This window comes from Peromyscus maniculatus, chromosome 9 (assembly GCF_049852395.1).
Source record: "Peromyscus maniculatus bairdii isolate BWxNUB_F1_BW_parent chromosome 9, HU_Pman_BW_mat_3.1, whole genome shotgun sequence".
In the NCBI taxonomy this organism is placed as follows: Eukaryota; Metazoa; Chordata; class Mammalia; order Rodentia; family Cricetidae; genus Peromyscus; species Peromyscus maniculatus.
The window spans coordinates 439,394-467,162 of record NC_134860.1 but is presented as its reverse complement, the minus strand read 5'-3'; the positions used below and the strand labels follow the sequence as shown (position 1 = coordinate 467,162).

At 38.9% G+C, this 27,769-nt stretch overlaps 2 protein-coding genes across 3 annotated transcripts in view; both read right to left on the bottom strand.

The window, feature by feature from the left end:
* On the bottom strand, positions 1–16,852 carry Arf4 (ARF GTPase 4). Its single transcript, XM_006981467.4, has 6 exons — positions 16,398–16,852; positions 9,437–9,517; positions 9,148–9,257; positions 3,806–3,877; positions 3,108–3,233; positions 1–947 (listed from the first exon to the last, which is right to left on the bottom strand). Exons 1-6 carry the CDS (start codon positions 16,462–16,464, stop codon positions 861–863), a joined length of 543 nt encoding a protein of 180 aa, XP_006981529.1. The 5' UTR covers positions 16,465–16,852; the 3' UTR covers positions 1–860.
* Positions 16,853–24,662: 7,810 nt separating this feature from the next.
* Dennd6a (DENN domain containing 6A) overlaps positions 24,663–27,769 on the bottom strand; it is a 49,401-nt gene continuing 46,294 nt past the window's right edge. Inside the window, exon 20 of one of the 2 annotated variants that reach the window (XM_076544095.1) lies at positions 24,663–26,856. In XM_076544095.1, coding sequence (XP_076400210.1) covers positions 26,725–26,856 — 132 coding nt within the window. In that variant the 3' untranslated portion in view covers positions 24,663–26,724. The remainder of the gene's footprint in view (positions 26,857–27,769) is intronic. The other variant, XM_076544096.1, reaches the window with a different exon arrangement.

Genomic DNA, 27,769 nt, shown 5'->3' with positions numbered 1-27,769 from the left:
TATTTTTTATCATTTTATTAGGAATAATTTCAAATGGGTTATGAAGAAAACTTATTCACTGAATTTGATGAGTTTTCAAAAAGTTCTTAAGATATGTTCATCAATAAACAGTAAAGTATCAGCAGAACTATCATATACTGGGCAAAGAGTCAGGTTGATTCCAAAAGCAACATGCAACATAAAAAAGGTAACAATATAAAGGGACAATCTGCTGAGTATTAAAAGTTATCTCAATATGAACTCTTTGCAACCAGCACAGAATTAGCTATCAAATCCAAACCATATTGACGAGGTAAGTTTGGCTGATGGAAGCCAGGAGTCAATAATGTGAGGGTGGTGGTTGGTGGGGGATCCTCAGTAAGAAAACTGAATAGTGTTTTGGAGCACATTCTTGGCTGGTACAAGCAGTATTAGAAAAAACTTTTTTGGCAAGGGGTAGAATAAATACAAATGGAATGCTACATTTTTAAATCAGCAGACTGTCCTAGGAATGATAAAGGTGTCAGTAAAGTATCAGGGGAATAACTTTATAACATTATTGGTGTGGGCTCAAAAAAACACTCAAAACAGATTTGTTTAAAGGTGTCACAAATATGTCCAGGCATTTAGGCTTAAGGGAAGTATAATAGTGGATACTTTTTTTTCCCAAGGAGAATTTCTCTTACACCCAAGCATATTGCTAAATAGCAACATTGTGCTTGGTAAACAATAATTGGCAACAAAATAAGTTTTAAATGCTGTAATATTCTGCCCAAACCTGTCTCAGATATCCTTTAATAACCAAGATGCAAACTAATTTTGTTGTAACAAGTCTAGACCAATTCTATCAAACATGTCCTTGGTTAGATATCCAGGTTCATTTAACGTTTTGAAAGTTCATTTGACAGCCAATCGAGTCCCTCATACAGACCAGTTCCTTGTGTAGCACAAGTGGCTTGAACATACCACTGTGAAGAAAAGACAAGAAAATACTTGATTAACAAGATGATACATACTGCCATTTTTAAACAGAAAATATTAAGTCCCTCCCCATAAATGCCTAAGGGCACTACTAAGTAATTACAAGTATACAAAATGGAAACTATAAAATCACAGTAATAAACACTAAGGAAATAAGTGATCTACTTGCATCCCACAAGCATGAATTTAATGCTCTCAGTAACTACAAAGGTCACTCAAAGAATCCTTTAGGAATTTGTTCACTCAATCCATTTAAAAATCTCTTAACAAATTACCTCCCTGGTCCTTAAGATCCTCTCATTATACGCCATAAACTAAGGATAACATACGTGCAGATTTTTTAGACTTTGCTTTTTTTTAGACAAGGCCTCCTATGTGCTAGGTGAGTCCTCTGCCATTAAGCCACATCCCAGTCTAAAAGGGGTAAGTATCTGAAAGATTTTTGTTGATAGTCTAAGAACTTTAACTTTTCACATAACTTTAGTGTTTTAAAAAATAATTTTAACAAATTTGGTCTCACATATTCCAAAAAGTTTCACTTTTTAAACAGGAAAGATTCTTAATTACTTGTATGAAACACAATAAAATCTAAATAATAAAAAAAGACCATGTTTCAAAGAAACAACCCCCCCCATAAAACTTGAGACACCTAGAAACAATTCATATTTAATGGATAACTTTATCTATCTATCTATCTATCTATCTATCTATCTATCTATCTATCTATCTATTTATTGGTTTTTCGAGGCAGGGTTTCTCTGCGTAGCTTTGCGCCTTTCCTGGAGCTCACTTGGTAGCCCAGGCTGATCCGCCTGGCTCTGCCTCCCGAGTGCTGGGATTAAAGGTGTGCGCCACCACCGCCCAGCTCTAATTTACTCATTTTTAACAGACTAGTCTTATTCCACCTTAGAAGAAAAAAACGTATCTTAATGTTGCAAAGCCATTGTAGGTTTACCATGTTGCCAATTATCTGAGTATCAAATACCCTAGTAACCCAGAAGGGAGGGGAAGGGCACAAATTCCTATCTCCACAGTATAAAAACCTTCTATCTCTTACAATGTATCTTTTTTTAATTCTAATGGGACATCACAAGAGTCTACACAATAAACCAACAGTATCTGCCTTATTGACAAGTTAATGCAAAGCTGCTGTAGAGTAGGGACACTATTGTTTTTTGACTGTATCTTTGGTTTTTTGAAGACATGGTCTCATGTCTGTGATACAATTTCTATGTTTATGTTGGACTTTGCCAATATATCAATCACTGATAGGTTATTTAATAGTAAGCACAGTATTTCTTATAAATTTGTATTCAAAAAAATGTGTCAACTGAGGTTCTTCCCTAAGGTTCTGAAGTTAATAAACAAAGAGCACTAAACGATAGGATTTAAGATACAGCTGCTAAATCCTGTGTCTTTTATAAACAGCACCAAATGTTGGGCTTGTTATGACTGCACGTGCCTGCAATACTGGTGATTGGGAAAGAAAAGCAGGAGAATGTCCCTGAGTTCAAAGCCAGCATAGGAAAAAAAAAAAAAAAAAACAAGCCAAGTATGAAAGAAATGCTCTGGGTTCAAACCCCAACACCACAAGAAATAGTAAAAATAAAACATTTGTATTTAAAAAAAAAAAAACCTGGAGAACTAATTGAATGATACAAAATTAAGAATGTCTGTAATCTCTACATATTCAACTCTTAGTACTGTTAATGTACCAATACAGAAGATAAAGTTAATAAAATTAAATAAATAGAAAAGTGAGAAACTATCAATATTTTTAAAAACAAAATTTAATGCAATATTTGTAGTATTGAAATAAAGCCCAAAAGGGCTGGTTTCTAGTATGTTATGCATTTCCTATAAACCATATTACCATATTTCTAGAAATGTGCTATCTGTCCAAAGGAAATAATTATTACACATTTAAACTGGGCAGGCATGGTGGCATAGGCAGAGGCAGGCAGATCTCTGTGAGTTTGAGGCCAGCCTGGTCTACAGAGTAAGTTCCAGGCCAGCCAGGGTTACAGTTAGATTCTATCTCCAAATAATAATATCAATAATAATAACAATACTAATAAGCAGCTGAGTATTAGCCTAATTAGCCTACTTTCACCAGTGAGGAGGTTAGTGTCACCTCCAATACTTACTGTTCTGTTACGGAGAGACTGAAGACCTAACTTATCTGTCATCTCACTGATGGCCATAGCATTTGGCAAATCCTGTTTGTTTGCAAACAGCAGCAGCACTGCATCCTGCAGCTCATCTTCCAGAAGCTGGAGATAAAGGTTAAACCATTACCAGCTACCTTCTAAAATCAGACTACTCACAAATCTTAAATATGCATTTTATTCAACAGTAAACAAGCTATTAGACACCAATTACATTTCCCTATGTAAATTTCAAGCACTCATAAATCTCATCCTTCAGTTTGAGCAAATAATGATTGGCCTTTAAGAAGGTGGTTCTCAATCTTCATGCTGCGACCCTTTAATACAGTTCCTCTTGTTGCAGTGATCCACAACCATAAAATTATTTTTGTTGCTACCTCTGTAACTGAAATTTTGCTACCATTATGAGTTGTAATGTAAATATCTGTGTTTACGATGGTCTTAGGTGACCCTTATGAAAGGAGCATTTGACCCCCAAGATGGGGTCTCGACCCAAAGGTTTAGAACTGCTGAACTACATAAATAAATCAATAGACTATCGAGGGCTTTTCTGTGCATTCTTAAGAACTTAGAAATAATATACTTTCCCAAGTTTACTTCTATCTCTAAAATGTGTGACCACGGACAATACCACAAAAACACATCTTGAAAATGATCAACTTAAAATACATACTTACCATTTTCTGCAGCACAGCTGCTCCTTCCTGAATTCTTTCTCGATCATTGCTATCTACCACAAAAATAAGACCCTAGGGAAAATTTTTTTCAATAAATTATAACAGTTAAACTTAAGGGCAACACTAAATATAAAATATACTAGCAAAACAGTATGGAGAATTAGACACCTGGTAGAAAATGTTCTTGCGTCCTGGCTAGGTTTACGCGAAGAAGCTAGAATCATCTGATAGGAGGAAACCGCGAGTGAGAAAATGCCTCTAGAAGAGCCAGGCGTAGGACATTTTCTTTCTTTTTTTCAGACTTACTCTTAGTATGAGCATGTGTGGGTGAGGTATGTGCACATGAATTTAAGTGCCTACAGAGGTCAGAGATGTGAGGAGCTGTAAGGAGTTGTAATAGCAGCAGGCAGTTGTAAGCCAGCTGATGTGGGTGCTGGGAACTGAACTCGGGTCCTCAGGAAGAGCCATCTCTGCAGCCCCTGTAGGATATTTTCTTAATTACTGATGTGGGAGTGGGAGGGCCCAGGCCATGGTGGAGAGTGCTACCGGTGGACAGGTGGTTCTGGGGTGCTTTGATCATCATGTTTCATCACAGAAGTAGTAACCCTAAGACAGAATGTTTAAAAATAGTTTTAAAAAGTCTCTAACACAGGCTAGCAAGACAACACAGCAGATAAAGGCACATGATGACCCGAGTTTGGTCCCCAGAACCCACATGCTAAGAAGAGACTCAGTCCCACAATGTAAGTCTAAGTGGCATACCCTCCGCCCCCAACACACACCGGAAAATAAATAAAATAAAATACAATGTGACTTTAAAATTACAAAGAATTTCTGTTCTGGCTAATTTTATGTCAGCTTGATGCAAGCTAGTCATCTGAGAAGAGCAACCTCAGTTGAGAAAATGCTTCCATAAGATCTGGCTGTAGACAAGCCTGTAGGGCACTTTCTTAATTAGTGATTGATGTGGGAGGGTCCAGCCCATTGTGGGTGGTGCTATCCCTAGGCTAGTGGTCTTGGGTTCTGTAAGAAAGCAGGCTGAGCAAGCCATGAAGAGTAAGCCAGTAAACAAGGATCTTCCATGGTTCAAGTTCAAGGCTCATCTATTGAAAACTGATTTAAGCACCATGCAATTTTAACCTACCATTCTTCAAATCCAAAAAAAGCCCCAAACTTTATTAACCAATGACTACTTTTCTCAATGCTAAGAGAAACAAATGTTGCCCCCTTTCTCTTCCCTATCATATTAAATACAGTAACACATAAGTAGCTAATGAGTTACCAGTCTGGAGGTCTCCCTCAGAGGGTAGGATGCCTGTCTGACAAGCAGGAAGCCCTGGGTTTGAGCTCTTACACTGAATAAAACTGAGTGTGGGGTTGCACTCCACTGTGATTCCAATATTCAGGAAGCAGAAGCAGGAGATCACAAGCTTCAAGGGACCATCAGCTATACTTTGACGTTGAGGGTGGCATAGGCTATGTGAGACCCAGTCTTAAAAATTAACAAAACAAACAGAGGCTACATACTGAAGACAAAAGGAAAAAATGAAAGGTTCCTCAAAAGTTTATGACCTATGTGGATTTATGTATGTAGTAAAAGGCATGTGCAAAGTGTAAAAAGGAGAGATGACACACTTCAATGGGTTTTTTTTTGTTTTAAATAAAGAAATTAGAATTGAGAATTGCATAATGGTACTAGCATGTTCTTTTCAGGTATATGAAATAACTTCCTGATAGTTTAAAGTTAATCATCTTTAAGAAAAAGCATTTTCATTAGTAAGAAGAGAACTGTATAAATATAAATATAATTTCTTCTTTAAATTATTATTATATATTTCTTTATTTCTTGAGAATATAATTACATCATTTCTCCTCTTCCTTTTTCTCCCTCCAGCCTCTTGCTCTTTTTCAAATTCATGGCCTCTTTTGCTTTGTTGTTAATGTATGCATCCCTAAATACATCAATACAAGCTGCTCAGTCAACAGGTTTTTTTTATACTTTATCATAGAAATAAAAAAAAGTCTTGCTCCAAAAGGCTGTTTGCTAACTCCAATTGGAAGAAACAAGCCCTAAGCAAATATCTCATGAAAAATTCGTGGTCTGCATGGTCAAATAAGAAATTCATAATGAAAGAAGCAACAGTAAGAATTTTAAAGCAATTCACAAATGTAATTCTGTACAACAAAAGTAGCAATGGGGAAACAACTAAATTAAGACTTTTCTGAAAACTTCCATAGGACACAGCATGAAATTCTCAGCTAATAAAATGATAGTAAATTGCATCTCTGTTAAAAGTTTATACCTTACATTATACTTAAGTGCTTGGTTAAATATTCTTTCTAAAACCCTGACCCCAACAGAATTTTTTAATTAATTTATTTTATTTTTTAATGAGTGTGTGTGTGTGTGTGTGTGTGTGTGTGTGTGTGTGTGTGCGCACACGTGCGCACGCCTGAGTGTTAATGTATGGGCAGAGGTGTCAGAAGAGAGCATCAGATCCCCCTGAAACTGGAGTTACAGATGGTTTAAAGCACCATTTGGGTGCTAGAAAACAAATTTAGGTCTTTTGTGAGAGCAACAAGCACTGCTGAGCCATCTTCGCAGCCCCAATCTCATTTTCTTAACATTTCATTTTCATTTTCTAAATGTAAATAATGTCATCTGTTCCAAAGTAACATTAGTAGGAAGGAGATTTTAAGAATAAGTTCTAAATTAGTCCTTTCCTGTAATAGCCTAGGATCAACAGTATGGAAAAGCTCAACTTCTAAAATTAAGTCCATCTGTTCGAAGAAAAGATGACTTAAGGGCTGGAGAGATGGCTCAGAGGTTAAGAGCACTGACTGCTCTTCCAAAGGTCCTGAGTTCAATACCCAGCAACCACATGGTGGCTCACAACCATCTGTAATGAGATCTGGTGCCCTCTTCTGGACTGCAGCTGTATATGCAGGCAGAACACTGTATACATAATAAATAAATAAATCTTTAAAAAAAAAAAAAAAAAAAAAAAAAGAAAAGATGACTTAAAAAGCCAAATTGGGTGCAGCAGAGTTGGTTCTGTGGTTATGAGCACTTCCTGTGCGGATAAAGGACCCAGGGTCAGTTCCCAGCACCCACATGGCAGCTCACAACCATCCTTAACTCCAGTTTCCAGGAATCTAACAACTTCTGGCTCTGCAGGCACCAGGCATGTATGTGGTACACATACATACATGTTGGCAAACAAAAACAAACAAAAAAAATAAAAACCAGCCTTTTTAAAAAAGCCAAATGAATTATTTAGAAAAGCAAAATAATTGGACTTATCTAATGATGGGAGAGGAATTTACTACAATAAACAATTAGTTTCATTTAAGTGTTAGGAGTTAGAAGTGGTTAGGAATGCTAGAAATGCAAGCTAGAAGAGCTTAGTTGTAATTATACCAGGCCACACAGGGCTTTCTCTAGCAGGCAGGAACTCCCTAGGATGAAGAATGCTCTGGTCTTTAATTCTAAGGTCATCCAAGGAGGCCAGGATAGATCTAATCTCAAATTCATGATTCACATGTCTTACAAAGCATTTGAAACAAATATAAGGATAAGACTATTATAAGGTTTAAAATCAGCAAGATTTACATCATGCCTAATTTTATTTCAGATACACATGAGAGTTTATTGTGTTAGCTTCTATTTCCACAATAAAGTTTTTTAAAAGCCTGTACTTTTGCAAAATCTGTTTTCTATCCAAAGCCATGTGAATTAACATTCTTGTTTTTTAGTAAAATATGCCACATAATTATTTTTATATTCATACACTTGTACTACTTAGGCCAGGATTGTTCCAGCCATTCAACACGGGTGTTTATTGCTACCAGGCAACAGTATGCCTCAATGGAGAATAAGCACAACATTGCAAATCTTAAATACCCCAAGTGTTTAGCATATATACTATGTCAAAAAATTCTCAACTTTGGTAGTAAAACAAAAGCCTGATGTATAAGTCCTCATTATGGTAAAAAAGACAAAAGAACTGAGACCAGGTTAACAACAACAACAAAAAAGAGTTCCTCAATCGTTGCTTTTTAAAGATAGGTGCTCCCTATGGAGCCTTAGCTGGCCTAGAACTTGCTATGCAAGAACAGGCTGGACTGAATTTAGAGCCATCCTCCTGCTTCCCAAGTTCAATTACAGGTTCCAATTACAAGTATGTGCCATTGCTGTCCAGCTATAATTTAATTTTGAAGTCACTTCTAAGTTTCTGTTTCCTCACATTTGGAAACCTCAGCATAGGGTCGGGCAGTGGTGGTGCACACCTTTAATTCCAGCACTAGGGAAGCAGAGACAGGCAGATCTCTGTGAGTTTACAGAGTAATAAGTTCCAGGACAGCCAGAGCTACACGAGAAACCCTGTCTTGGGGGGGGGGGGGGGGGCGGGGGGGAGACGGGACGGGACGGACAAAAACAAAAAACAAAGAAAAGAAACCCCAGCATAATGGTGCATGCCTGCAATCTTAGTACTCAGGAGAGGGAGAGAGAACATGAGAACAGAACTAGAAGTGTTGTTCTTACCAGGAAATGAGTGTGCAAGCGTGCAAGCATTTGTAGTTGTCACAACTTCACTTGGAAGGTACAGTGGCTACTAGCATTTAGTAGGTAGACACAAAGGATGCTATTAAACATCATACAATCCAAGAGAGGCCTCCTCACAGTTCAAAAATGTCAGTAGAGCTGCTATCATAAGAACACAAACTAGCCCAATCAATACCACAAAAGAACTTGCTAGAAGTATCAAATCTAAGAAGCTTGTCCACAGGATCAATCTGTACTTTTAACAGATACCCAGGTGATTCACACACTTACTAAAGTGCTAGAACACTAAGACTGCTTGGCTTACATGCTCAAGATTCGGACCTATGACTGGACTTGTGAGATTTAAGACTCCCTCAAAAGTGCAGCCAAATTTGACAACTCCTAATCTACATAATCCCTAAGGTCTCTTTCATGCCAGTATATCCTATATAATATAAAAATCTCCTACAAGTTAACAAAGCAGACTGAACTAAATCAAGTTCTACCACTGTCTTAGGTCCACTGTGATATATAACTCAAATTAAGGTTAAGAATCAAAGGAACTACTGATAAAATACTTAATTCATTCTTGAGAACTCATTTACTCCTATCCAAAAATCTCACTGGAGTAGCTACATTTAATTCTTCTACACTATGTAACTGAACTTGGAAGGCATGACTAAGAGTATACTAAAGAATGAAATGGGTGATAAGAATGTAAACAAGTCAACATTCAATATAACATTCAGAATATGAAATCTATAAATTAAAGTTACAAATATATGGCATATCTCACCTGGGTATTCTGGAAGTAATGCCTCCAGAGAGGCCTAATTTTATCTTGACCACCGACATCCCACACTGTGAAACAAATGTTCTTATACTCCACTGTTTCCACATTAAAACCTGTAAGAAAAAACAAAAAACAAAATGACCACTGTCCATAATTAAGTACCAAGAAATAAACCCTTTTAATGCAGAATTCTCTTAAAATAGCATTTTAAGTCTTACCAATATCAACTCTAAGATTAACAAAGACAAAATTTAATTTTTCACTGTATATAGTTATCTATAAATTTTCTTACCAATGGTGGGAATGGTGGTGACTATCTCCCCTAATTTCAGTTTATACAGAATTGTCGTCTTGCCAGCAGCATCCAATCCAACTAGAAGAAGACACCATAGATTTAAAATCTGAATCAAATATATATAAGCAATTCAACAATAATTTAGTTTCAAAGTAAAAGTTAACTGTTTGATACACAAATGAGTTAAAATGTAATTTTTCTCATTTCTCTCCCCCACCTGCCCACTACCACCCCATCAACACCTTCCTAATCTTTGCCCTTTTCCTTTTAGACCTATAGACACAGAAAAAAAAGGAACTGGCAGGCTTGAGTTCTAATCTCTTGGGCACTGTATCACCAACTAGGTGAGTGCCTTTGTTGGAGACAGAGTCTCTTATGTATCCCAGAATGGCCTCAAACTCATTATGTGGCTGGGGATGGCCTTCAACTCTTGATATTCTTGCCTCTATCTCCCTGAATACTGGTGCTAGGATTATAGGTGAGCTGTGCCTGTTAGAAATGGAGAAGCCAGTATAGTACACCAGCTAAGCCACATCTTCAGATCAAAAATTAATCCCCTGTTTAATATTTACACAATGTATTTTGAATAAATGTTCTTCATGCTGGAGAGGTGACTTAGTGGTTTAGAGCAAGTACTAGTTTGGCTCCTGGCAGCCACTATCACATGTCTCATAAATACCTTTCACTTCAGCTCTAAGGGAGCTGATGCTCTCTTCTGGCCTGCACAGGCAGTACACGCATGTGCACATACCCGCACACTGACACAAATAACTAAAAATTAAAAGTGAAATCTTTCTTTTAAAAAGTTCTTAATGCTGGGGGTGGGGGGGGGGGGAGCCGGCATATATAGCTAGGTACTAGTCTCCTGATAGGACTAATTTTGACTAAATCTGTATCAATATCAAATATGCACAAATAAGATTCAAAGTCTTGATTTGTGTTTTGAAAATGGTCCTATCATATTGTTCTCCAATATTAATCTCAATTTTAATCTTTTTGTTGTTGTTATTCTCTAAAACAGGATCTCATGTAGCCCAGACCTCAAATTCACATTTGTACCAAAGCTGGCCTCAACATCCTGATGCTTCTGCCACTGCCTCTCAAGTGCTAGAATTACAGGCATGTGCTATCACATATGGCTAAATGTTAATTCATGAGATGCAGGTAAGTAGAAGGGAATATGCTTGTTTATGGGTCAAAGTCTATATTAGAAGGTATTATATAAGCCTCTTTATTATAGTAATAGTGAAGAACAAATTAAATGCTTTTAAGTATGACTCTCAAAACCTATATATTGTTGTCCATTAAACTCTCATAAATAAAAGATCAATATCAAGTAACTTCATTGAATGTACTTTTTTTTTTTTTAAGAACATCTCATTTGGCTGCCTTCATTTATTTTATTAAAAACAAAATCAACAGAGCATTAGTTTAGGCAAAAATACCTACTTAATGTTTAAATCAAACCACAACTTAAAACATGAAAACAGTGCTAGCAGGTCTTAATCTCACCTATCAGGTTATAGTCCTGTGCACTTCAGTGTGACTTTTTAGTTGGTCCAAGAGAAATGAAAAGCTACAGGACGACTTCAACCTATAGAACAACCTTTTCAAGCCATATCCTGAAAACAGTAGCATCTTTCTGATGCAGTTTAAAAAGAAGAAATACTCCTCTTGACAGCAAGAGAAAAGGCCCCTAGGCCGTGACAACATGAGCATGGTTTGTACTCCACGATTTTTAGGAATCTACCCTGGAGAAAGGGAAGGAGAGGAGGGTGCTGAGGAGTGAGAGAAGGGTGGGAATCATTCACTCATTTCCTTATTCCTAGGCTCTCTAGTTGAACCCTGACTCTCACTTGTTGATACTGGGCACCAGCTTTTTCTTTCCAAAGGACTATGACATATATTAGTCAGTGACTAGTCTGCTCTCACTTATAGGCCCAAGAAAGGTTAACTGTTACACAGTATTTCATTTTCCAAATGTGAAATAGTATCAACAAGATGAGTCAATCGGAAGGTGGGAGCTCAATGCTAGAGCTCTTGCATGGCAAGTACAAGGCTCTAGACTTGGGGGAAAGGAACAAAAACAAACAAAAAAACCCAACCAGATTTTAGTGTAAGACCTCTCTGGGTGATTGTGATCAAATTTTATTAACATCAAAATTTACCTTTGGGCCAGGTGGGGTGTTGTGCCTTTAATCCCAACACTTGGGAGGCAGAGGCAGGTGTAGCTGAGTTTGAGTCTACACACAAACTTGTTCACAAATGTGCACAATGACATTATTTATGAGAACTAAAAATAACTATAAATAACTGATAAATGGATAAGCAAACTGACATTTTCCACACAAGGGAATTACCATCTGGCCACAATACATCATAGACTACTAACTACATGTTACACAAATGATGAAAACAACTATGACAAGTGAAAAGGCCAGACATGCATTATTATTTCATTAGCTGAAATGTCCGAAACAGTGAAATCTATAGAAACAAAGAATATTAGTGGTTGCCATGGATGCTAAAAAAGAAATACAGCAGTGACTGATAAAAGTTATGGTATTCCAATGCCATTACAATGAATGAAGAGGTGTTGGAGAGGCAGGAAAGATGGAGGATTAGAAGTGGCTTTTTGTTTGTTTTGTTTTTTAATTAATATTTTTAAATTTTCTTTTGGGAGGATGCTACAGGGGTGAGTTATGCAGGGACTGGGAAATGAATGGGATTGGGGTGCGTGATGTAGAACTCCCAGAGTCAATAAAAATTATGTTAAAAAAAGCAGTCATGGAAATATTCTAGAATTTGAAAATGTTACACAATTTTGTAAACATAACAATTATACTTTAGGGGTGGCACATTTTTTATTACAGTTTAATTATTTTGTGTGTGAGTTTCTATGTGCATGTGTGTGGCTGCATGCATGAATGCACAGTGCCTGGGGAGTCAGAGGACAGCGTGCAGGGGTCACTTCTGTCCCTCCACCATTCCACTCCCAGAGACTGAAGTCCAGTGGTTAGGCCTGACAAGTGCCTTTATCTGCTGAGACATCTTGAAGGTTCACGGTGGCTTATGCTTTATGAACATACAAAAATCAAAAACACAAAATAATTGGTCAGTGGTGTAATCTCAGAATATGGGAATTGGGACAGAAAAATCAGGAATTCCAACCCAACCTAGGCTATATGTGACCTTGTGTCACAAAACACCCACCAATGTAAGAAAGCTAATTCTGATGCCAGAGCTTTCAAATAGTATTTATATACTGTGATCTTACTTATAAGATTTTAAGACTACTATAGCTTAATATTCTATCTAGTTCCTCAGAGGTTTGACCATTTAAACTGAAATTGGAACTACCAGTTACAGAAAAATAAGGTTAGGTTTTTTTAAAATTAATGTTTGAATTTTCTACCCAACATAGTTGAAGAGTATTTTCCCTTTTATCAATGAGTTAATTAGCAACAAACTATCTAAGGTTAGTAATTATGTTTGCAAATAATGGCATAAGAAAATGCTTGTAATATATTAAGTAAAAAGGAACAACACAAAACAATTTTAAAGGAATAAAACCTAAAATGTGGAGAATAAGATGGCTCAGTGGTAAGCATTTACTGTTCTTCTAGAGGACTTGAGTTCAATTCCTAATACTCACACTGGGTAGTATACAACCGCCTGTAACTCCAGTTCCAGATCTATCTCTCTCTCTCTCTCTCTCTCTCTCTCTCTCTCTCTCTCTCTCTCTCTCTCTCTCTCTCTCACACACACACACACACACACACACACACACACACACACAAATAGTGAAATGGTTGAATTACAGGTGATGATCACTTTTTTCATGTCTAAATTTCACAAAAACAACTTAAAAAATAATCAGAACCAAGAATTAACCTTAATAAAAAGATTTAAAAAATGTTTTTGAGGGGAAAAAAGGAACATCATTCTAAGCTTAAAGCCTCACTTATTAGTATATTTTTATTACTTATAGTGTATTTTTTTAAAATTGGCAAATAGAGGATCCTTCCTAGTACATCAGAAGTTCAAGGTCATCCTTAGTTACATAGGAAGTAGGTCAGCCCGCGCTATATGAGATCCTTTCTCAAAAAACCTGGCAAGATGGCTCAGTGGTTAAAGATCATCCTCAGAAGCCTTTTCCCCAAGTTCAAAGAAAATAGGTTAAGATTAGTAACTCCTCTACCAAATACATTAGTAATTTCAGGAATAAAATTTAAGTATCGATTTACCAAAAGCACACCTTATCATAGACCTCAAAGATAGGGACCTATCTGCTTTCTAACTCTGATACCTGAGTAATCTAAGGTAGAAACTAATTGTCCTTCAACTTAAATTTAGTATTATTCAAATGAGTAAATTTCCCTTATAACTAGTGCATCATTTCTATTGATCAAGAGTCTAAAGATTTTAAATTCAATATATTGTATTGGCTATTTGTTAGTGTTTGAAACATAGTCTTCCTGGCCTCAATTTTGAGATCCTCCTGTTTCAGCCTTCATGGTGCTCAGATTACAGGCATACATCACACTAACCCAGGCTTGCCTTACTTTTAATTATGGTTAATTATTAGACATATCTTCCAACATCTTCTCTAATTTTGGGAGAGCAGCTAGTACAGAAATTGCATTTTCATCTTCACAGTAGGTGGGTAATCCAGACACATTAGCTAACTACTACTGTCTCTTTATATGCTTTTAAACAATAATCTAGGACTACAGATGTAGCTCAGTGGTTGTGTTATGTGCTCAGAACTAGAGACCCTAATTTTAATCCCCAGCACCAAAAGAATAAACAGACTATGAAAAGCTTTTGACTCAAGGAAGCATATATAAGCCTGATAAAGAAAATCTGAGCCCATTAATGAGAGAGAGGGGTTAAAAAAACACATCATTCAGGGCTAGGTTTAGGGTAGACTACATGCACAAGGCCTTGAGTTCCAGTCTCAAAACCACACCACAAAGCAAATACACACACAGGAGCACATGTGTACATACAATCATCCATTCACTGATATTCCCAATACTTGAATGGGTAAGATACCATAAAAGTGATTATTGATTACAAGGTCAGTCACTCATAAAGCCACAAAGAAACAACAACAAACCCCAAAACTCTTAGGAATTACCAAACTTCCAAACCACTATGCTCCCAGTTCATGCACATAAACCTGACACTTATACTTCCTCTAATGAGTTATCATAAAAGTTGACATTATGAATAGAGTGCTTTTAGCCACGGAAAACTCCAGGTGTGGTGGCACACAACTTTACCCCCAGCCCTTGGGAGGCAGAGGAGGGTGGATCACTGTGAGTTTAAGACCAGCCTGGTCTATATAGTGAGTTCCAAGACAGCCAGAGCTATGTAGAGAGACCCTGTATCATAGAACAAAAACAGCAAAAGAAAGCGAACTTGAGTGATCATATACTTAACATAAAGATTGTAATCCCAACTCATGACTTCTATCCCTTTCATCATCACAGCAGGTTAAAAGCTTGTCTACTTCCGTTTTCTTCCAGTCATTACTTGGGATGGATGGGAAAGTTTCTCAAACGTGGCAAAGTGCTTAAAGCATCACTTTACCCTTCTCAGCCATCCCTTTAGCCAGCCCAGGACGGTAACAAAGAAAACCAGAATCCATCTACAATAAATTCTTTCTTCTTCAGTAACACAATCTTGTACTGGCTAATCTCTAAGACACTCATTTATCTCAGTCCAAAGTCCTTCCTTTGACTTCAGGTCCTTTTCCACACTGCCAATTTCCAACCACGTAAGGCTTAAAGAACACAATGGCCCTCCTAAAATAACTGTCCTCTTCATAAAGGGGAGCTGAGGAACTGTGAAAGAACACATTTTCCCTTAGCTTTGTGAAGGAGTCGTGAACAATTGTTTTCTAGATTGTAAAGACGCTGAACAATAACCAACTTGTACCCCCATACTCTGCAACATTACAGAAACTGAAGCACTTCTTGGTGGGGGTGCTCAATACGACCCCTTTCTCCTCACACTCAACAAGTGTCAAAAGATACTATTCAGGTCCTTGGAACTCAGCTGTGAGGTATTAAGGAGAGAACTCTCACTTCAGCCTAGTGAATGGCCTCGTGGGCAATAAATCCTGCCACTGAGAAGCAGTTTTTAAACAAACTTTTTTAATAGATTACCTCGAACTCAAGAGTCATGTTCAGTTCAGGTGCTTTAGAACTTTCCAGTTAAAACACTTTTTCGTTTCTAAAGTTGACTTTTTAATTTTTTTATTATTATCTAGGCCAGATAGATCAAATTAGTTTGAAAGAGCAAAGATATTAAACCGAACAAGTTTAGTGTTTTAGGTTTAGAGCTGAAAGACGGCCATGGGATAAATTCTGTTTTCACAGAATAAGCTTCATAACCATGAGAAAATAAAGTCGAATCCAGATCAAGGTAAAGTTTAGTAAAATGAGCTCAGAGGACTCCGGGCTTTTTGCTCAAACCTTGGGTGCTCCTTCGCCACAGTGGGCCTGGTCACTTCCTGCCCCAGGCGGCTCCTGGCTGGGCTCACATACCAATGGTGTGTGCACAGGGCGTGCACGACCAGGAAAGGGGGAGGAGGAAGGCTGGAGTCGCCCAGCCTCACTCTCGGCCGCTGCCCACAGCCAGAAAAGTGAGGCGGAAGATTGCACCCTTAGGATGGCCTCGCCACGGTGAACTACCCCTGGAGCTCGGCTCCCTCTTCTCAGGCTCTCAATTCGATCAGGGAGAGAAAGGCACGCAAAGCCGAGAGCGAGGACGTCTGGCCCGAGTCTCCGGCTCAGCCTCTGTGGGAGACAGATCCCTCACCCCTCGCCCCCATTGTTCCCCTGAAGCAGTCTTCTGGTCTGCCCTCCCCCACCTCGGCCGGGGAAGGCTGGGCCCGAGGCCCCCGGGCAAGCACCTGGCCCTCCCCGGCTCCCGGCCCCTCACTCACCCATCAAAATGCGCATCTGCTTCTTGCCGAAGAGGCGAGAGAAGAGAGAGGAGATGGTGAGGCCCATAGCGGTGGTGGCACTTGCGACGGTCAAAAGAGGGGGTCTGGTGCGTCCTCGGGCCTTCTCGGTTCCGGCTCACGACCAACGGGGCGGAAGAGAAAAGGCCGAAGACCTGTCTCGCTGGCCGGCGTGTCGGCGAAGCCGCGGGACACGACGTAGCGGGACCGGGAGCTGCTCGGCGACTGGTGCGGTGGCTCCGGCGCGGCGTTAAGTGTTCGGCTGTGCCACGTCACACGGCGGCCGCGGAGGCTCTGGCGGCGGCCCGCCCGCTCCAACGCGGACAGAATCGCGTCACCGCGGCCCCACCCCCCTGCGTTGCCGACGCCGCCCGCACCACGGCGCCTGCGCGCACAGGGCCTGAGCCGGCTTCACCGACGTGCGACCCACCGGAGGTGGGGCCCAGCGAGGACGGCTTGCACATGCGCACGGAAGGACAGGCAGGCTCCCAGGATTCCTTGTTCCATCGCTTCCAATGGGGTTCGAAGTGAATGGCTTCCGCCCGGATGAGTGAGTTGTAGTCCACGGTTCCAGGCTGGCGAGATGTGCATTGTGGGCTAAGTAGTGACGTTCTTGTTGGCCTTTGGGTGACTTCCTCCTTCCGGGGAGCTTTGGTGGTTCCCCACTCCCACTAATGTAATCGAACCTTACACGCGACCAAGATGCTTGCCACAATGAAGAAGCGAAGATAGACCCTGTTTTAAACAATAAATATTCTTTCCAGGCTAGGTGGGGAGGTGGGCGGTGATGGATTTCATGGGAAATATCCTTAAATTACCCGGCTGCTCTCAGCAATCTGGGATAGAAGATCCAACGACAGCCCGCACAACAAAGGAAATTCGTATAGAATTTTTATTTACTTATTTTTTACTTATAGACCTCTAAAGTCTCCCTCTAAGGGGAGAGGGGTCTCTGAGTTTAGCAGTTTAATGAAAGTATTAGATAGTAAATAAAGCGTAGTAAATAAAGCATCTAACAGACCCTAGCATCTCCGGAGATATTTAAAAACAGACCTGCTGGTAGAGTAAAGGTGGAAAGATCCTAGACCCGATGCCAAGTTATATTGCAGTCGCTAATCCCACTAATTACAAGAGTGTTTCAAGGCTTTTTTCCTTCCCCTACCAACACTGACACTGAACACAGGATCTCAAGCGTGCTAAGAAACGTTCTACCACTGCCAGGCAGAAAAGGCAGGACGACCTCGAATTTGTGATCCTCTTACATCTGCTTCCTGAGTGGCTGGGTTTCTAGGCTTGTACCACCACACCCAGCTGAGTATTTCTGCTTTGAGAAGTCAAGTAAAGACTGCTTTTCTGAGACCTTTTCATTCCCCGAAGAATAATGAAAGATTTACTACTGTTTTACTGGTTACAAAATAAGGTATAAATATCATTTGTTTGTTTAAAGAAAGTTTTCTTATGACTTTCACTTCCTCCCACATACTTCCCCTACCACCATTGCTGAAGTTTATCATCAGAAGTACCCACAATCCACCCCTGTTAGTATTCACCAACTCTTAAAGTTTGTAAGCATTTTCCCTATTTAATGTTATTGGCAACACCCCACCTTTCCCTCTTGTCTGAAAGCATTAAGAAAGCAGAGAACTTGGCACATCACAATGATAGGGAGATGACCAAAAAACTAGGGTCTATCCATACTCTAGAATACTATGAGGAGTTAGGATGAACCAGAACTCTACTCAGTATCCTAATAAAAACATCTCCAAAGAGGTTTAGTGGAGGGGAGAGGGAACACATAGAAAATACAGTAAGGTGGTGTAAAAATAGATTTCTGGGGATATAGCTCAGTTGGTGAACGTCACAAAAGCTTTGGGTTCATCATCCCCAGCACTGCATGAGACCAGTTGTGACCACACATACCTGCAGTCCCAGCACTTGAGAGAGGGAGAAGACAATCAGAAGTGTAAGGACATGCTCCACTACAAAGTTTAAGGCCAGCCTGGAATACATGAGACTGACTGTCAAACAAAATACAAAGTTCTGCAGTCTGATAGGGCACATTTGTAATCCCAGCACTTGGGAGACAGAAAGTGGAGGATCAGGAAGACAAGGTCATCTTGGCTAGATAGCAAATGTGAGGCTAGCCCGAACTATATGAGACTTTGCCCCACAATAATGCAGATCATCATTACGTGTCTATGTTTATATGCATGCACGAATGTGGACTCAGCACAAGATTTCAAATAGAATTCAGTAGTCAATAGCACTTCCCTGATTAGCTATGGAGGAAGGGAACCTTTCCAGGGAATGGAAAAACCTGTATGAAACAGTCAAAGGACAGCTTTATTTGTACTTTAAAAAAAAAATCACTTCATTGAGATATAACTTACGGCAATGATTTACCAATTTTTAAGTGTACAATTAGTAACATATTCTGTAGTATCCATTTCTAAGGCTAGTGAGCATAGGGATAGCTCGGCAACTTAGGATCCTTCTTAGCGTGAGCTACACACACATCTTTCTCAAATTAATGATTTGTAACCTGAAACCCTTGCCTACATTAAGCTGACTTAATTAATTAGCTCCTGAGAAACCCTTAGTAACTCCCCTTTTGTGGTCAAACACATACTCAGGAGCTAAGGACAATGGGACAATCCAGCCAAAACTGACTTTGGATGCACATGCTGTAAGGCAAATTGTCGTGTGAGTGAACTTTTAGGGAAAAACCACTGATTATCTTATTCCTATTTATGATGGAGCATGCATATAATTAAAATCAGATACAGTATAAGAAAGGACATGTGCAATGAACAAAGGCTTACAAAACACAAGCCTACATATCAAAACAGCAAAAAACCAAACAACCCCCCCAAAAAAAGAAAACAAAAAGCACCCATACACCACCTCCTAGGAAATAACTCCTTTTCTTAGGCCCATAAAAGCAAGCCCCAAGCAGTAACCAGGGCTTTCTAGGGCCCACTGTTCCCCTGAAGCACACATACTCTATATTTCCACTGTGCCTTGAATAAAAACCTTTGCTTACATTCCTATTTGTGAAACCACTGGTAATATTTCTGTTACCCACAAAAGCAAGCTTACCCATGTTTCTTTGTATTTAACCTCTCTTTGCTAACAGCCTCTAGCCAATCATTGACCCCTAGTATTTTTTAAGGTTTATTTGTATTTATGTGTATTTGTGTATCTGAGTGTTTCTATATACTTGCATGCAAGTCACCAAGGAGGCCAGAAGAGGGTGTTGGATCCCCTGAGGCTGGAATTACAGGCAGTTATAAGCTTCCCAATGAGTTCTAACTCTGGTCTTCTGCAACAGCAGCAAGTATTTTTAGTTATTTCTCTACACTGAGCTATCTCTCCAGCCCCTATTTAATACTTTTTTAAAGTCCCAAATGAAAACAGAGATGCAAACAAACCAGATATCTTTTTAAAAACTATAATAGAGAAACAAACAACCCAGATAACCTTTAAAAAAGATAATAAAAGGTACTAGAGAGATGGTTCAGTGGTTAACAGTACTTGCCATTCTTCCAAGTGCGCTCTCTCTCTGCCTATCTCTCTGTCTCTCTCTGAACAGTATGCCAGACATTGCATTTAACATACAGTATTTCATTCACTCTTCTTACTTTGCCTAGTGGTAACTTAGCTTGCCTAGCATGCATGCAGCTCTCTGTTCCAATTCCAGTACTGCAAGTAAATAAAACTTAATCCCAATTTAATATATACCACTCACTGTTCAGAGAATACAAGTGACTCAGTTCACTAATTAGTTGTACAAACAGTAAATTTTGCCATTGCTTTGCCTTAGGCTCTGTAAACAGTATCATCAATCTCATTCTTTGATTTTAATCCATTACTTGTCTTTTGAAAGGTTACATCTTCTGAACTTTATCTTTAATAGTAGAAAAGTATCTACACTACTAAGAATCTTACCTACCTACATTTTCTTCTGTAGGCATCAGTGTGAGAATTTCTGGAGTCTTTAGCCAGCTCAACCTGTTACCTTTCAGTAACTGAGAATCTGCTTTAAAGTTAAACCTTCCCTTAGTTTTCATGATTTCTGTAGTCACCTCTCTTTGTTCTTTTTAAATTTTTCATTTCTATTTTATGTGCATGGGTGTTTATCAGATGTTACTGGACTGGACATTGTTAATATATATAATGGAGTTTTTATCTGAATCTGTCAAATGTTAATGGACTAGACATCATTAATGTAATTTTTGGCTGTATATATTGTATATACTTATTGGATAGTTTTTCTTGTATTAGTTATAAGCTTTCTTTAATTTTAGACAAAAAGAGAGGAGATGTGGTGGTATTGTGTTCCCCAAAATATTGTGTACCTTAATAAACTTATCTGCATCTATGTCTGTTCATCCTGTACATACCTGGTCCCCAGTGAAGCCAGAACAAAGTGTCCAAGCCCCTGGAACTGGAGTGATGCACAGCTGACTGTGAGCCACCATGTAGGTGCTGGGAATCCCAGCTCAGGTCTTCTGAAAGAGCAGCTGGTGCTCTGAACTGCTAAGCCAGCTCTCCAGGCTCTACTTTCTTCACTCTTTTTTAACAAGATATTTTATTTATTCTACATGATTTGGGGAGAGGGGCTTGTACATCTGGATCTAAGCTTTCCTGAGGTCAATGTTGTGTTTGCTCTTTAATAGTTTTGAGAAATATTGTTGACTTGGAAGAGAATAATAAAGTCTGTTGACTTTACTAAGTTCAAATTTACCTACTTGCCCAACTGAGGGGAAGTCTTACCCTTACCTTATTGCTTTAAGAAGAAATATTATATATGCAATAAACTATTTTAACATTTCTTACAGGACATTTTTATTTAATAAATTTTTCTTTTTTTGAGACAGTTTTCATGTGGCTGAGGATGACCTTGAACTTCTGATCTTTTTATCTCCAGGTGTCTGACACCATGTCCACTTTATGCTGGGCTTGCTGCATGCTAGGCTAGGATTCAACCAGCTAAGCCACATTCTCAGCCCAGAAAACTTAAAAGCAGAGTGTAACTACTAAGCCATCTCCCTTCAGAATTTATAGTGGTCACATTCTGACTTCTAGATGTTTTCTACATACTTTACAGTAATCTCACAAAGAGTCTACCAACTGAAGCCATTATTTCAGTATTGTATCTACCTTTATAAAGGTTCCAGTTAAAGAAATGAAGGCAAGAGGAAATAAGAAATGTGTGGGGGTTGGGGAAGGGAGAGTCAAACCATATGCCTTGCATGTTAGGTTGCTCAAAGATAATGTCAAATTCACTTACTATGTACCACAGCAACATTAATGAAAGTTATGTCCCAAAGCGTCCTTTCACACAAATCTATGACCTTTGTATGGTATGAATGTTTTCTTTTGTTTTTATTTTCACTTTTTGTTTGTTTGAGACAGGGTGACACTGTAATCCGGCTCGCCTCCACCTCACTATGTAGCCCAGGCTGCCCTCAAACTCAGAGTAATCTTGCCATAGCCATGCTGGGATTATAGGTGTGCATCACCATGCCTACCCAACACAAATGTTTTATATGCTCCCAGTTTTTGAAAATATCCCCCGTGCTTCAGAAAGTTAGGAACAAGCTACCTAACAAATGTTCCCCAACCCTGGGATTAGAGTTAATGTGTCACTAATCCTGTCTTCAGAGCTGGTAGTGACAATGAAACCATTACCTCAGGTTAACAGGATGTGGTGGTGTAGATATGTCATCCTGGCATTCAGGAGGCTGAGGCAGGAGGATCACAAGTTTGAAGTTATCCTGGGATGGCAAGTTCCATGCCAGGCTATACAGCAAGATCCTGTATTTAAAAACAAACAAAAAACAAAAACAAAACAACAACAACAACAACAAAAAAACACCTACTATTAAATTCATATGTATATGTTCTCAAATTTTAAAACTTCTTAAGCCTAGAAGCCCATTAAAACTAGATTGCTAGGTCTTCCTGCTAGCAAAAATCAAGGAACAAGGATCCTATTTATCACCTAGAACAATACAAACACCAAACCAGCAACATAGGAGACAGTGTTTCAGATGCAGCAATGACCCCTAAAAGACAGGAAGCAGGTCCTGGAGACTTAGCTCAGCAGGTAAAAGTGCTTGTCACACAACCAACAGCATCTGAGTGGCAATCCCCAGAACCCACATAAAAGGTATATGATTGCTCCTAAGGGGAGAGGAGAGGCAGATGCAGAAGAATGCCTGGAAGCTCACTGGCCAGCTACCCTGGCAGATGTAGTATCCACTCATGTGTGAACAAATCAGGCACACACACACACAATATAAAGGTAAAAAATACATTTAACTCTGTAATTAATATTATACTTGATTAGAGACTGCATATTTTCCTTTAAGACCAGGAATAAAAGAGATGTCTACCCTTACCAATAACATTCAGTATTGTACTACAAATACTAGCCAATACAGTTAGATAAGAAAAAATAATAAAAAGCAATCCAGACTAAAGGAGAAGTAAAACAGTCATTATATGTGGCATAATCTTTATATAAAAAGTCTGAAGCAATATTAAACCTTTATAATAAAGGAGTTGTCAGATACAAGATCAGTGTATCAAAATGTGCTACTCTTCCACATACTAGTATTTTAACTGAATTTTCAGATGAAGAATTTCAAGTTGAAAACTAAAATTTTAAGAATAGAATTTGCAACTTCAGAAAAATATGTCAGGCTTAAAGACAAATCTGACAGGCTTGGAAAAACTGAATCCTGAAAACTACAAAATAGTTCTGAGCAAAATTAAAGACTACATAAATAAATGAGAAGACACTGTTCATGTTTCAAAACCTCAGTGCTATGATGTCAATTCCCCATCAGTTGGTTACTTTTGGAATCCTAGCCCTGGAGAGATGGAGACAGGAAGATCAGGAATTCAGTCACCTATGGTAACACAGTGAGTTTGAGGCTAGTCTGAAAATAAATAAATAAATAAATAAATAAATAAATAAATAAATAAATAAATAAAATCTTAATAAACATCCTAATAAAATGGTGAAGGGAGTTACAAACTCAGGAGAAAGGCAGAACCATTTATAAAAGATGTATCTGAAAACTGTAACTAAAATTTGTCTTTTGGGCCAGGCATGGTGGTTTACGAATGCACACTTTTAATCCCAGCACTCACAAGGCAGAGAAAGGTGTGTATCTCTGTGAGTCTGTGACCAGCCTGGGCTATACAGGGTGTTCCAGGTCAGCCTGGCTACATAGTGAGACCTTGTCAAAACAAACAAACCAAAACCAAATGTATTTCCCATGGTGGCAAGATGGCTCAGCAGTTAGGCATCCCTGTGCAAACCTAGGGACCTGAGCTGGATTCCACCTCATTGAAGCTTACTAAACCTACATAAAGGTGGAACCAATTCAACAAAGTTGTCCTCTGACTTCTGCTCGCTCTCTCGCTCTCTCTCTCTCTCTCTCTCTCTCTCTCTCACACACACACACACACACACACACACACACACACACACACGCCCATGCATACACAGTCATCTAAAATTTTAAAAACAAACAAACCCCAAACCAAAACTGACTTTGGGGGCTACAAAGAGACAGATCAGAGGGTAAGAACGCTGCCTGTGCAAGCAGGAGACACACACACATAAAAGCTGGGCATGGCCTTGCACACTTGTACCCCAGCATTGGTTAAGAGAAGTTCCTGGGCAGTCAGTCCAGCTGAAACTGAGCTTCAGGGTCAGTGAGAGACCCTGTCTCTGTCTCAAAAATAAGGCAGAGAGTGATAGGGGGAGACACTGAAAGCCTTCCTCTGGCTTATCTATCCATGTATGCATGCAAATGCACCACACACACACACACACACACACACACACACACACACACACACACACACACACACACACACCATGAGAAACTGTCAATCCATTTGTTCCTACACATCTGAATTTTACTTTTTTGAATTTCCTCATGACTCAGGAAAATACTAATTTTCTAATATTAGGGCTGGTGATGCAGCTCGGCTGGCAGAGAGCTTGCCTAGAAAGCATGCAGCCTTGGGCTCAAACCTCAGCACTACCTAAACCAGGAGTGGGAGAACAGGCCTGTGATCCCCACACTGAAGAGGTGCAAACAGGAAGATAGGAAGTTCAAGGTCATCCTTGGCTACACAGCGAGTTTGAAGCTAGCCTGGGACACAAGAAAACCTGTCTTCAAAACAAGAAAGACCAGAAGAGAAGAGACATAACACAAGCTATCCAGGTGTTTTAAAACCCAAGGCTTTAATTCAGCTTTTGGTAATGACCATACATGCCTCCACAAAACCTCTTTTCCACTGTAAATAGAAGGCACTAGGCATTACATAACACTCTGAAAGCACTGATTCCTTCTTATGCTGGTGGAGATAACACATTAAATGGCAGGGTTTGAATACTAAACTCTAAAAAAAAAAAAAAAAAAAAAAAAAGATAATTCTGAAAATCACATGAAAAATTAAATTCCCATTCAGTCTTTCTTGGGTTTCCAATGCAACCTTAAGATATTCTTGCAGGTACATAATTTGAAGTTAAGAGAGGTGAGTATGAGTTGGTTTTTAACATGTGTTAAGTTTCTGTTATATGTGGTAAATGTAAAGACAGCATTATTATGCTAATTGATAATTGATATTTCATGTTATTCTTTAGGTGTGCAAAATAAATTTCAAGTGATATATCCCACAGAAGTATATTTCAAAACATCCTTGATATAACACTAATGACTTTCATATTCATGTCACAAACTGTATATAAATTGTGAAATTATTAAAATACATTGTTCTGAAAAATAATAAGATGACCATTTCTACCTAAATAAAGTTTCCCAGAAAGTTATGCAGTACTTTAGCATAAAAAAGTAGTTGCCCTTTTTCTGAAAGGTCAGTATTGTTTCACAAAATAACCCATTCAATCCACACAAATGATTCATCCAAATGCCCTACTCTTTCTATGACAGTGGTATGTTTCAAGAGACTGTATCCATGATTAAAGGGCACACTTGGCTATGAGACCACAGTCACGAGCACAAGGAACCATCTTAGGTCAGGAATGCCCTTTACCATCAGTAGAGAACAAGAGATGGCTTCCGAAGCCACTTTTTGAAAAACACATACACCTAATTCGGGCTGTTTGGAGGGTACTGAAGACACAGCTATTTACATATGTGCTGCTTCCTGTGTGCCTGTCTGAACAAGTGGCTTCTGCAGACACTCCCATTTAAACAACACAACCAAACAATCTTAACACATCAAATGATACTAGTCTACTTTTGGCAAGGTAGTATAAACAAAACAAACAAACAAACAAAACTATAATTTTGATTTAGACAAAAGTTTCCATATCATACAACAGCAAGAAAAGTATTCTGAAAATCATTAATTTAGGAGAAATAGTATCAACCAACAAACAATGTTGAAAATTAAACTTAAAATCCTCAAATAATTATTGCAAGAATGGCTTATGAATACTTTTGACATAAAAATAATTATTTTAAAAAAAACAGCTGACTATGACGTTCATAGTGAGAATGTCTTCCAAAGACATTCAAGCTAATTAATTTATACAGGCCCAGTTAGTAAAAGGGAAAAGGAAGATCAACTCTTCCATAAGCAGAAATACATATGCCTCCTTCCTCTGGAGAAACTTGTAAAACCTCATTTTGAAAAAGGTAAAAAAAACAGTGAAATGAGAACCTACATGATAATTTAAAACACCTGTCAATAAACATGAGGAGCAAGAAGAAACACTTTTGAGCAAATCTTGACATAATTAAAAAGTTGTATATCATAATTAAAAAAGGAAAAGCTTTATAATTAGCAGCTGGACCCTGTGAAACATATAGGACAATGGAAGGCACTACATAAGCCTCAGTTCTATCAACTAGAGTTGGAAATTTCAATCTTTCCTTCTTAAGAAGACAGCCAGTGTGAACGTGATTTTCCTATCCCCTGAGTTTCAACATGATTGGGCAAAGCAGCACCAATTTAAAAAAATACCTGCAATGCCAGCACTGCAGTTTGGAGTCACTTAACTGACGGCCCACAGGTCTCTCCTAAGAGCACTTCAGAACATGATTACAAATAGGGAAATGTCTCTCGGAACTGCAGTATCGTGGAACCACCACAGAATGTACTAAAAATGTCTCTCTACAGCTCAGTCTTTCCACTTGTATCTAGCAATTGCTGCTGTTTTCCATGCTACTGCCACTCAGACAGCTCCTCTGCGTCTGCAGGAAATGTCAGTTTGCTTCATGGTGTACAGTCCTTTTTGGCTGGAAACCTTATATCATGTCATGCCAGTCTTGAGCAGTATGCCTTGCAGGTCCTCTGGCAATGCTAAGATAATTGCATCTATATGTGTCCGTAACTTTGCCACAGTGTCTGGTTTCACAGGTAAATTCTCTCGGTCAGCCTGCAACTGCAAAAAGAATAGTTTAAGCGAATTTGTATTAATGCATTGTGCTTACTATATAAACATGTTTTTATATCCGGATATCTTGAAACTTTAGGTCTTAGTCTAGAATGTACAGAAAACAAAACTGTAGAGGTATTCCACTAAGTGGGGAAGAGGGTGTGTCAAGGGACCTCAATAGAAGGTTAGTCTATAAATTCACAAATTGTGACTGAGGATATCATACGGCATAAAATGTAAGTGAGATGATGGTTTTATAGCATTCAAAAGATTCCATTGTAAGTATCTTTAGAGGGGCTGGAGAGACAGCTCAGCAGTTAAAGGTACTTGCTGCTCTTGTACAAGACCTGGGTTCCATTCCCAGCACATACATAGTTTCACTGTTCCAATGGATGGGGTGCCCTCTTCTGGTCTCCGCAGGCACTGCATGTGCTGTGGGATGGTCTGTATGTCAAATCTGTTGCTCTGATTGGTCAATAAATAAAACACTGATTGGCCAGTGGTCAGACAGGAAGTAGGTGGGACAAGGAGAGAGGAGAATTCTGGGAAGCAAAAGGCTGAGGCGCAGAGACACTGCCAGCCACCGCCATGACCAGCAGCATGTGAAGATGCCGGTAGGCCACCAGCCACGTGGCAAGGTATAGATTTATGGAAATGGATTAATTTAAGCTATAAGAACAGTTAGCAAGAAGCCTGCCACGGCCACACAGTTTGTATGCAATATAAGTCTCTGTGTTTACTTGGTTGGGTCTGAGCGGCTGTGGGACTGGTGGGTGACAAAGATTTGTCCTGACTGTGGGCAAGGCAGGAAAACTCTAGCTACACTGCATGCATACGGTGCACTTCATAAGTACAGGCCAAACTCTCACAAGTAATTTTAAAAATTATTTAAATAGCTTTAGAATAATTTGAAATCACT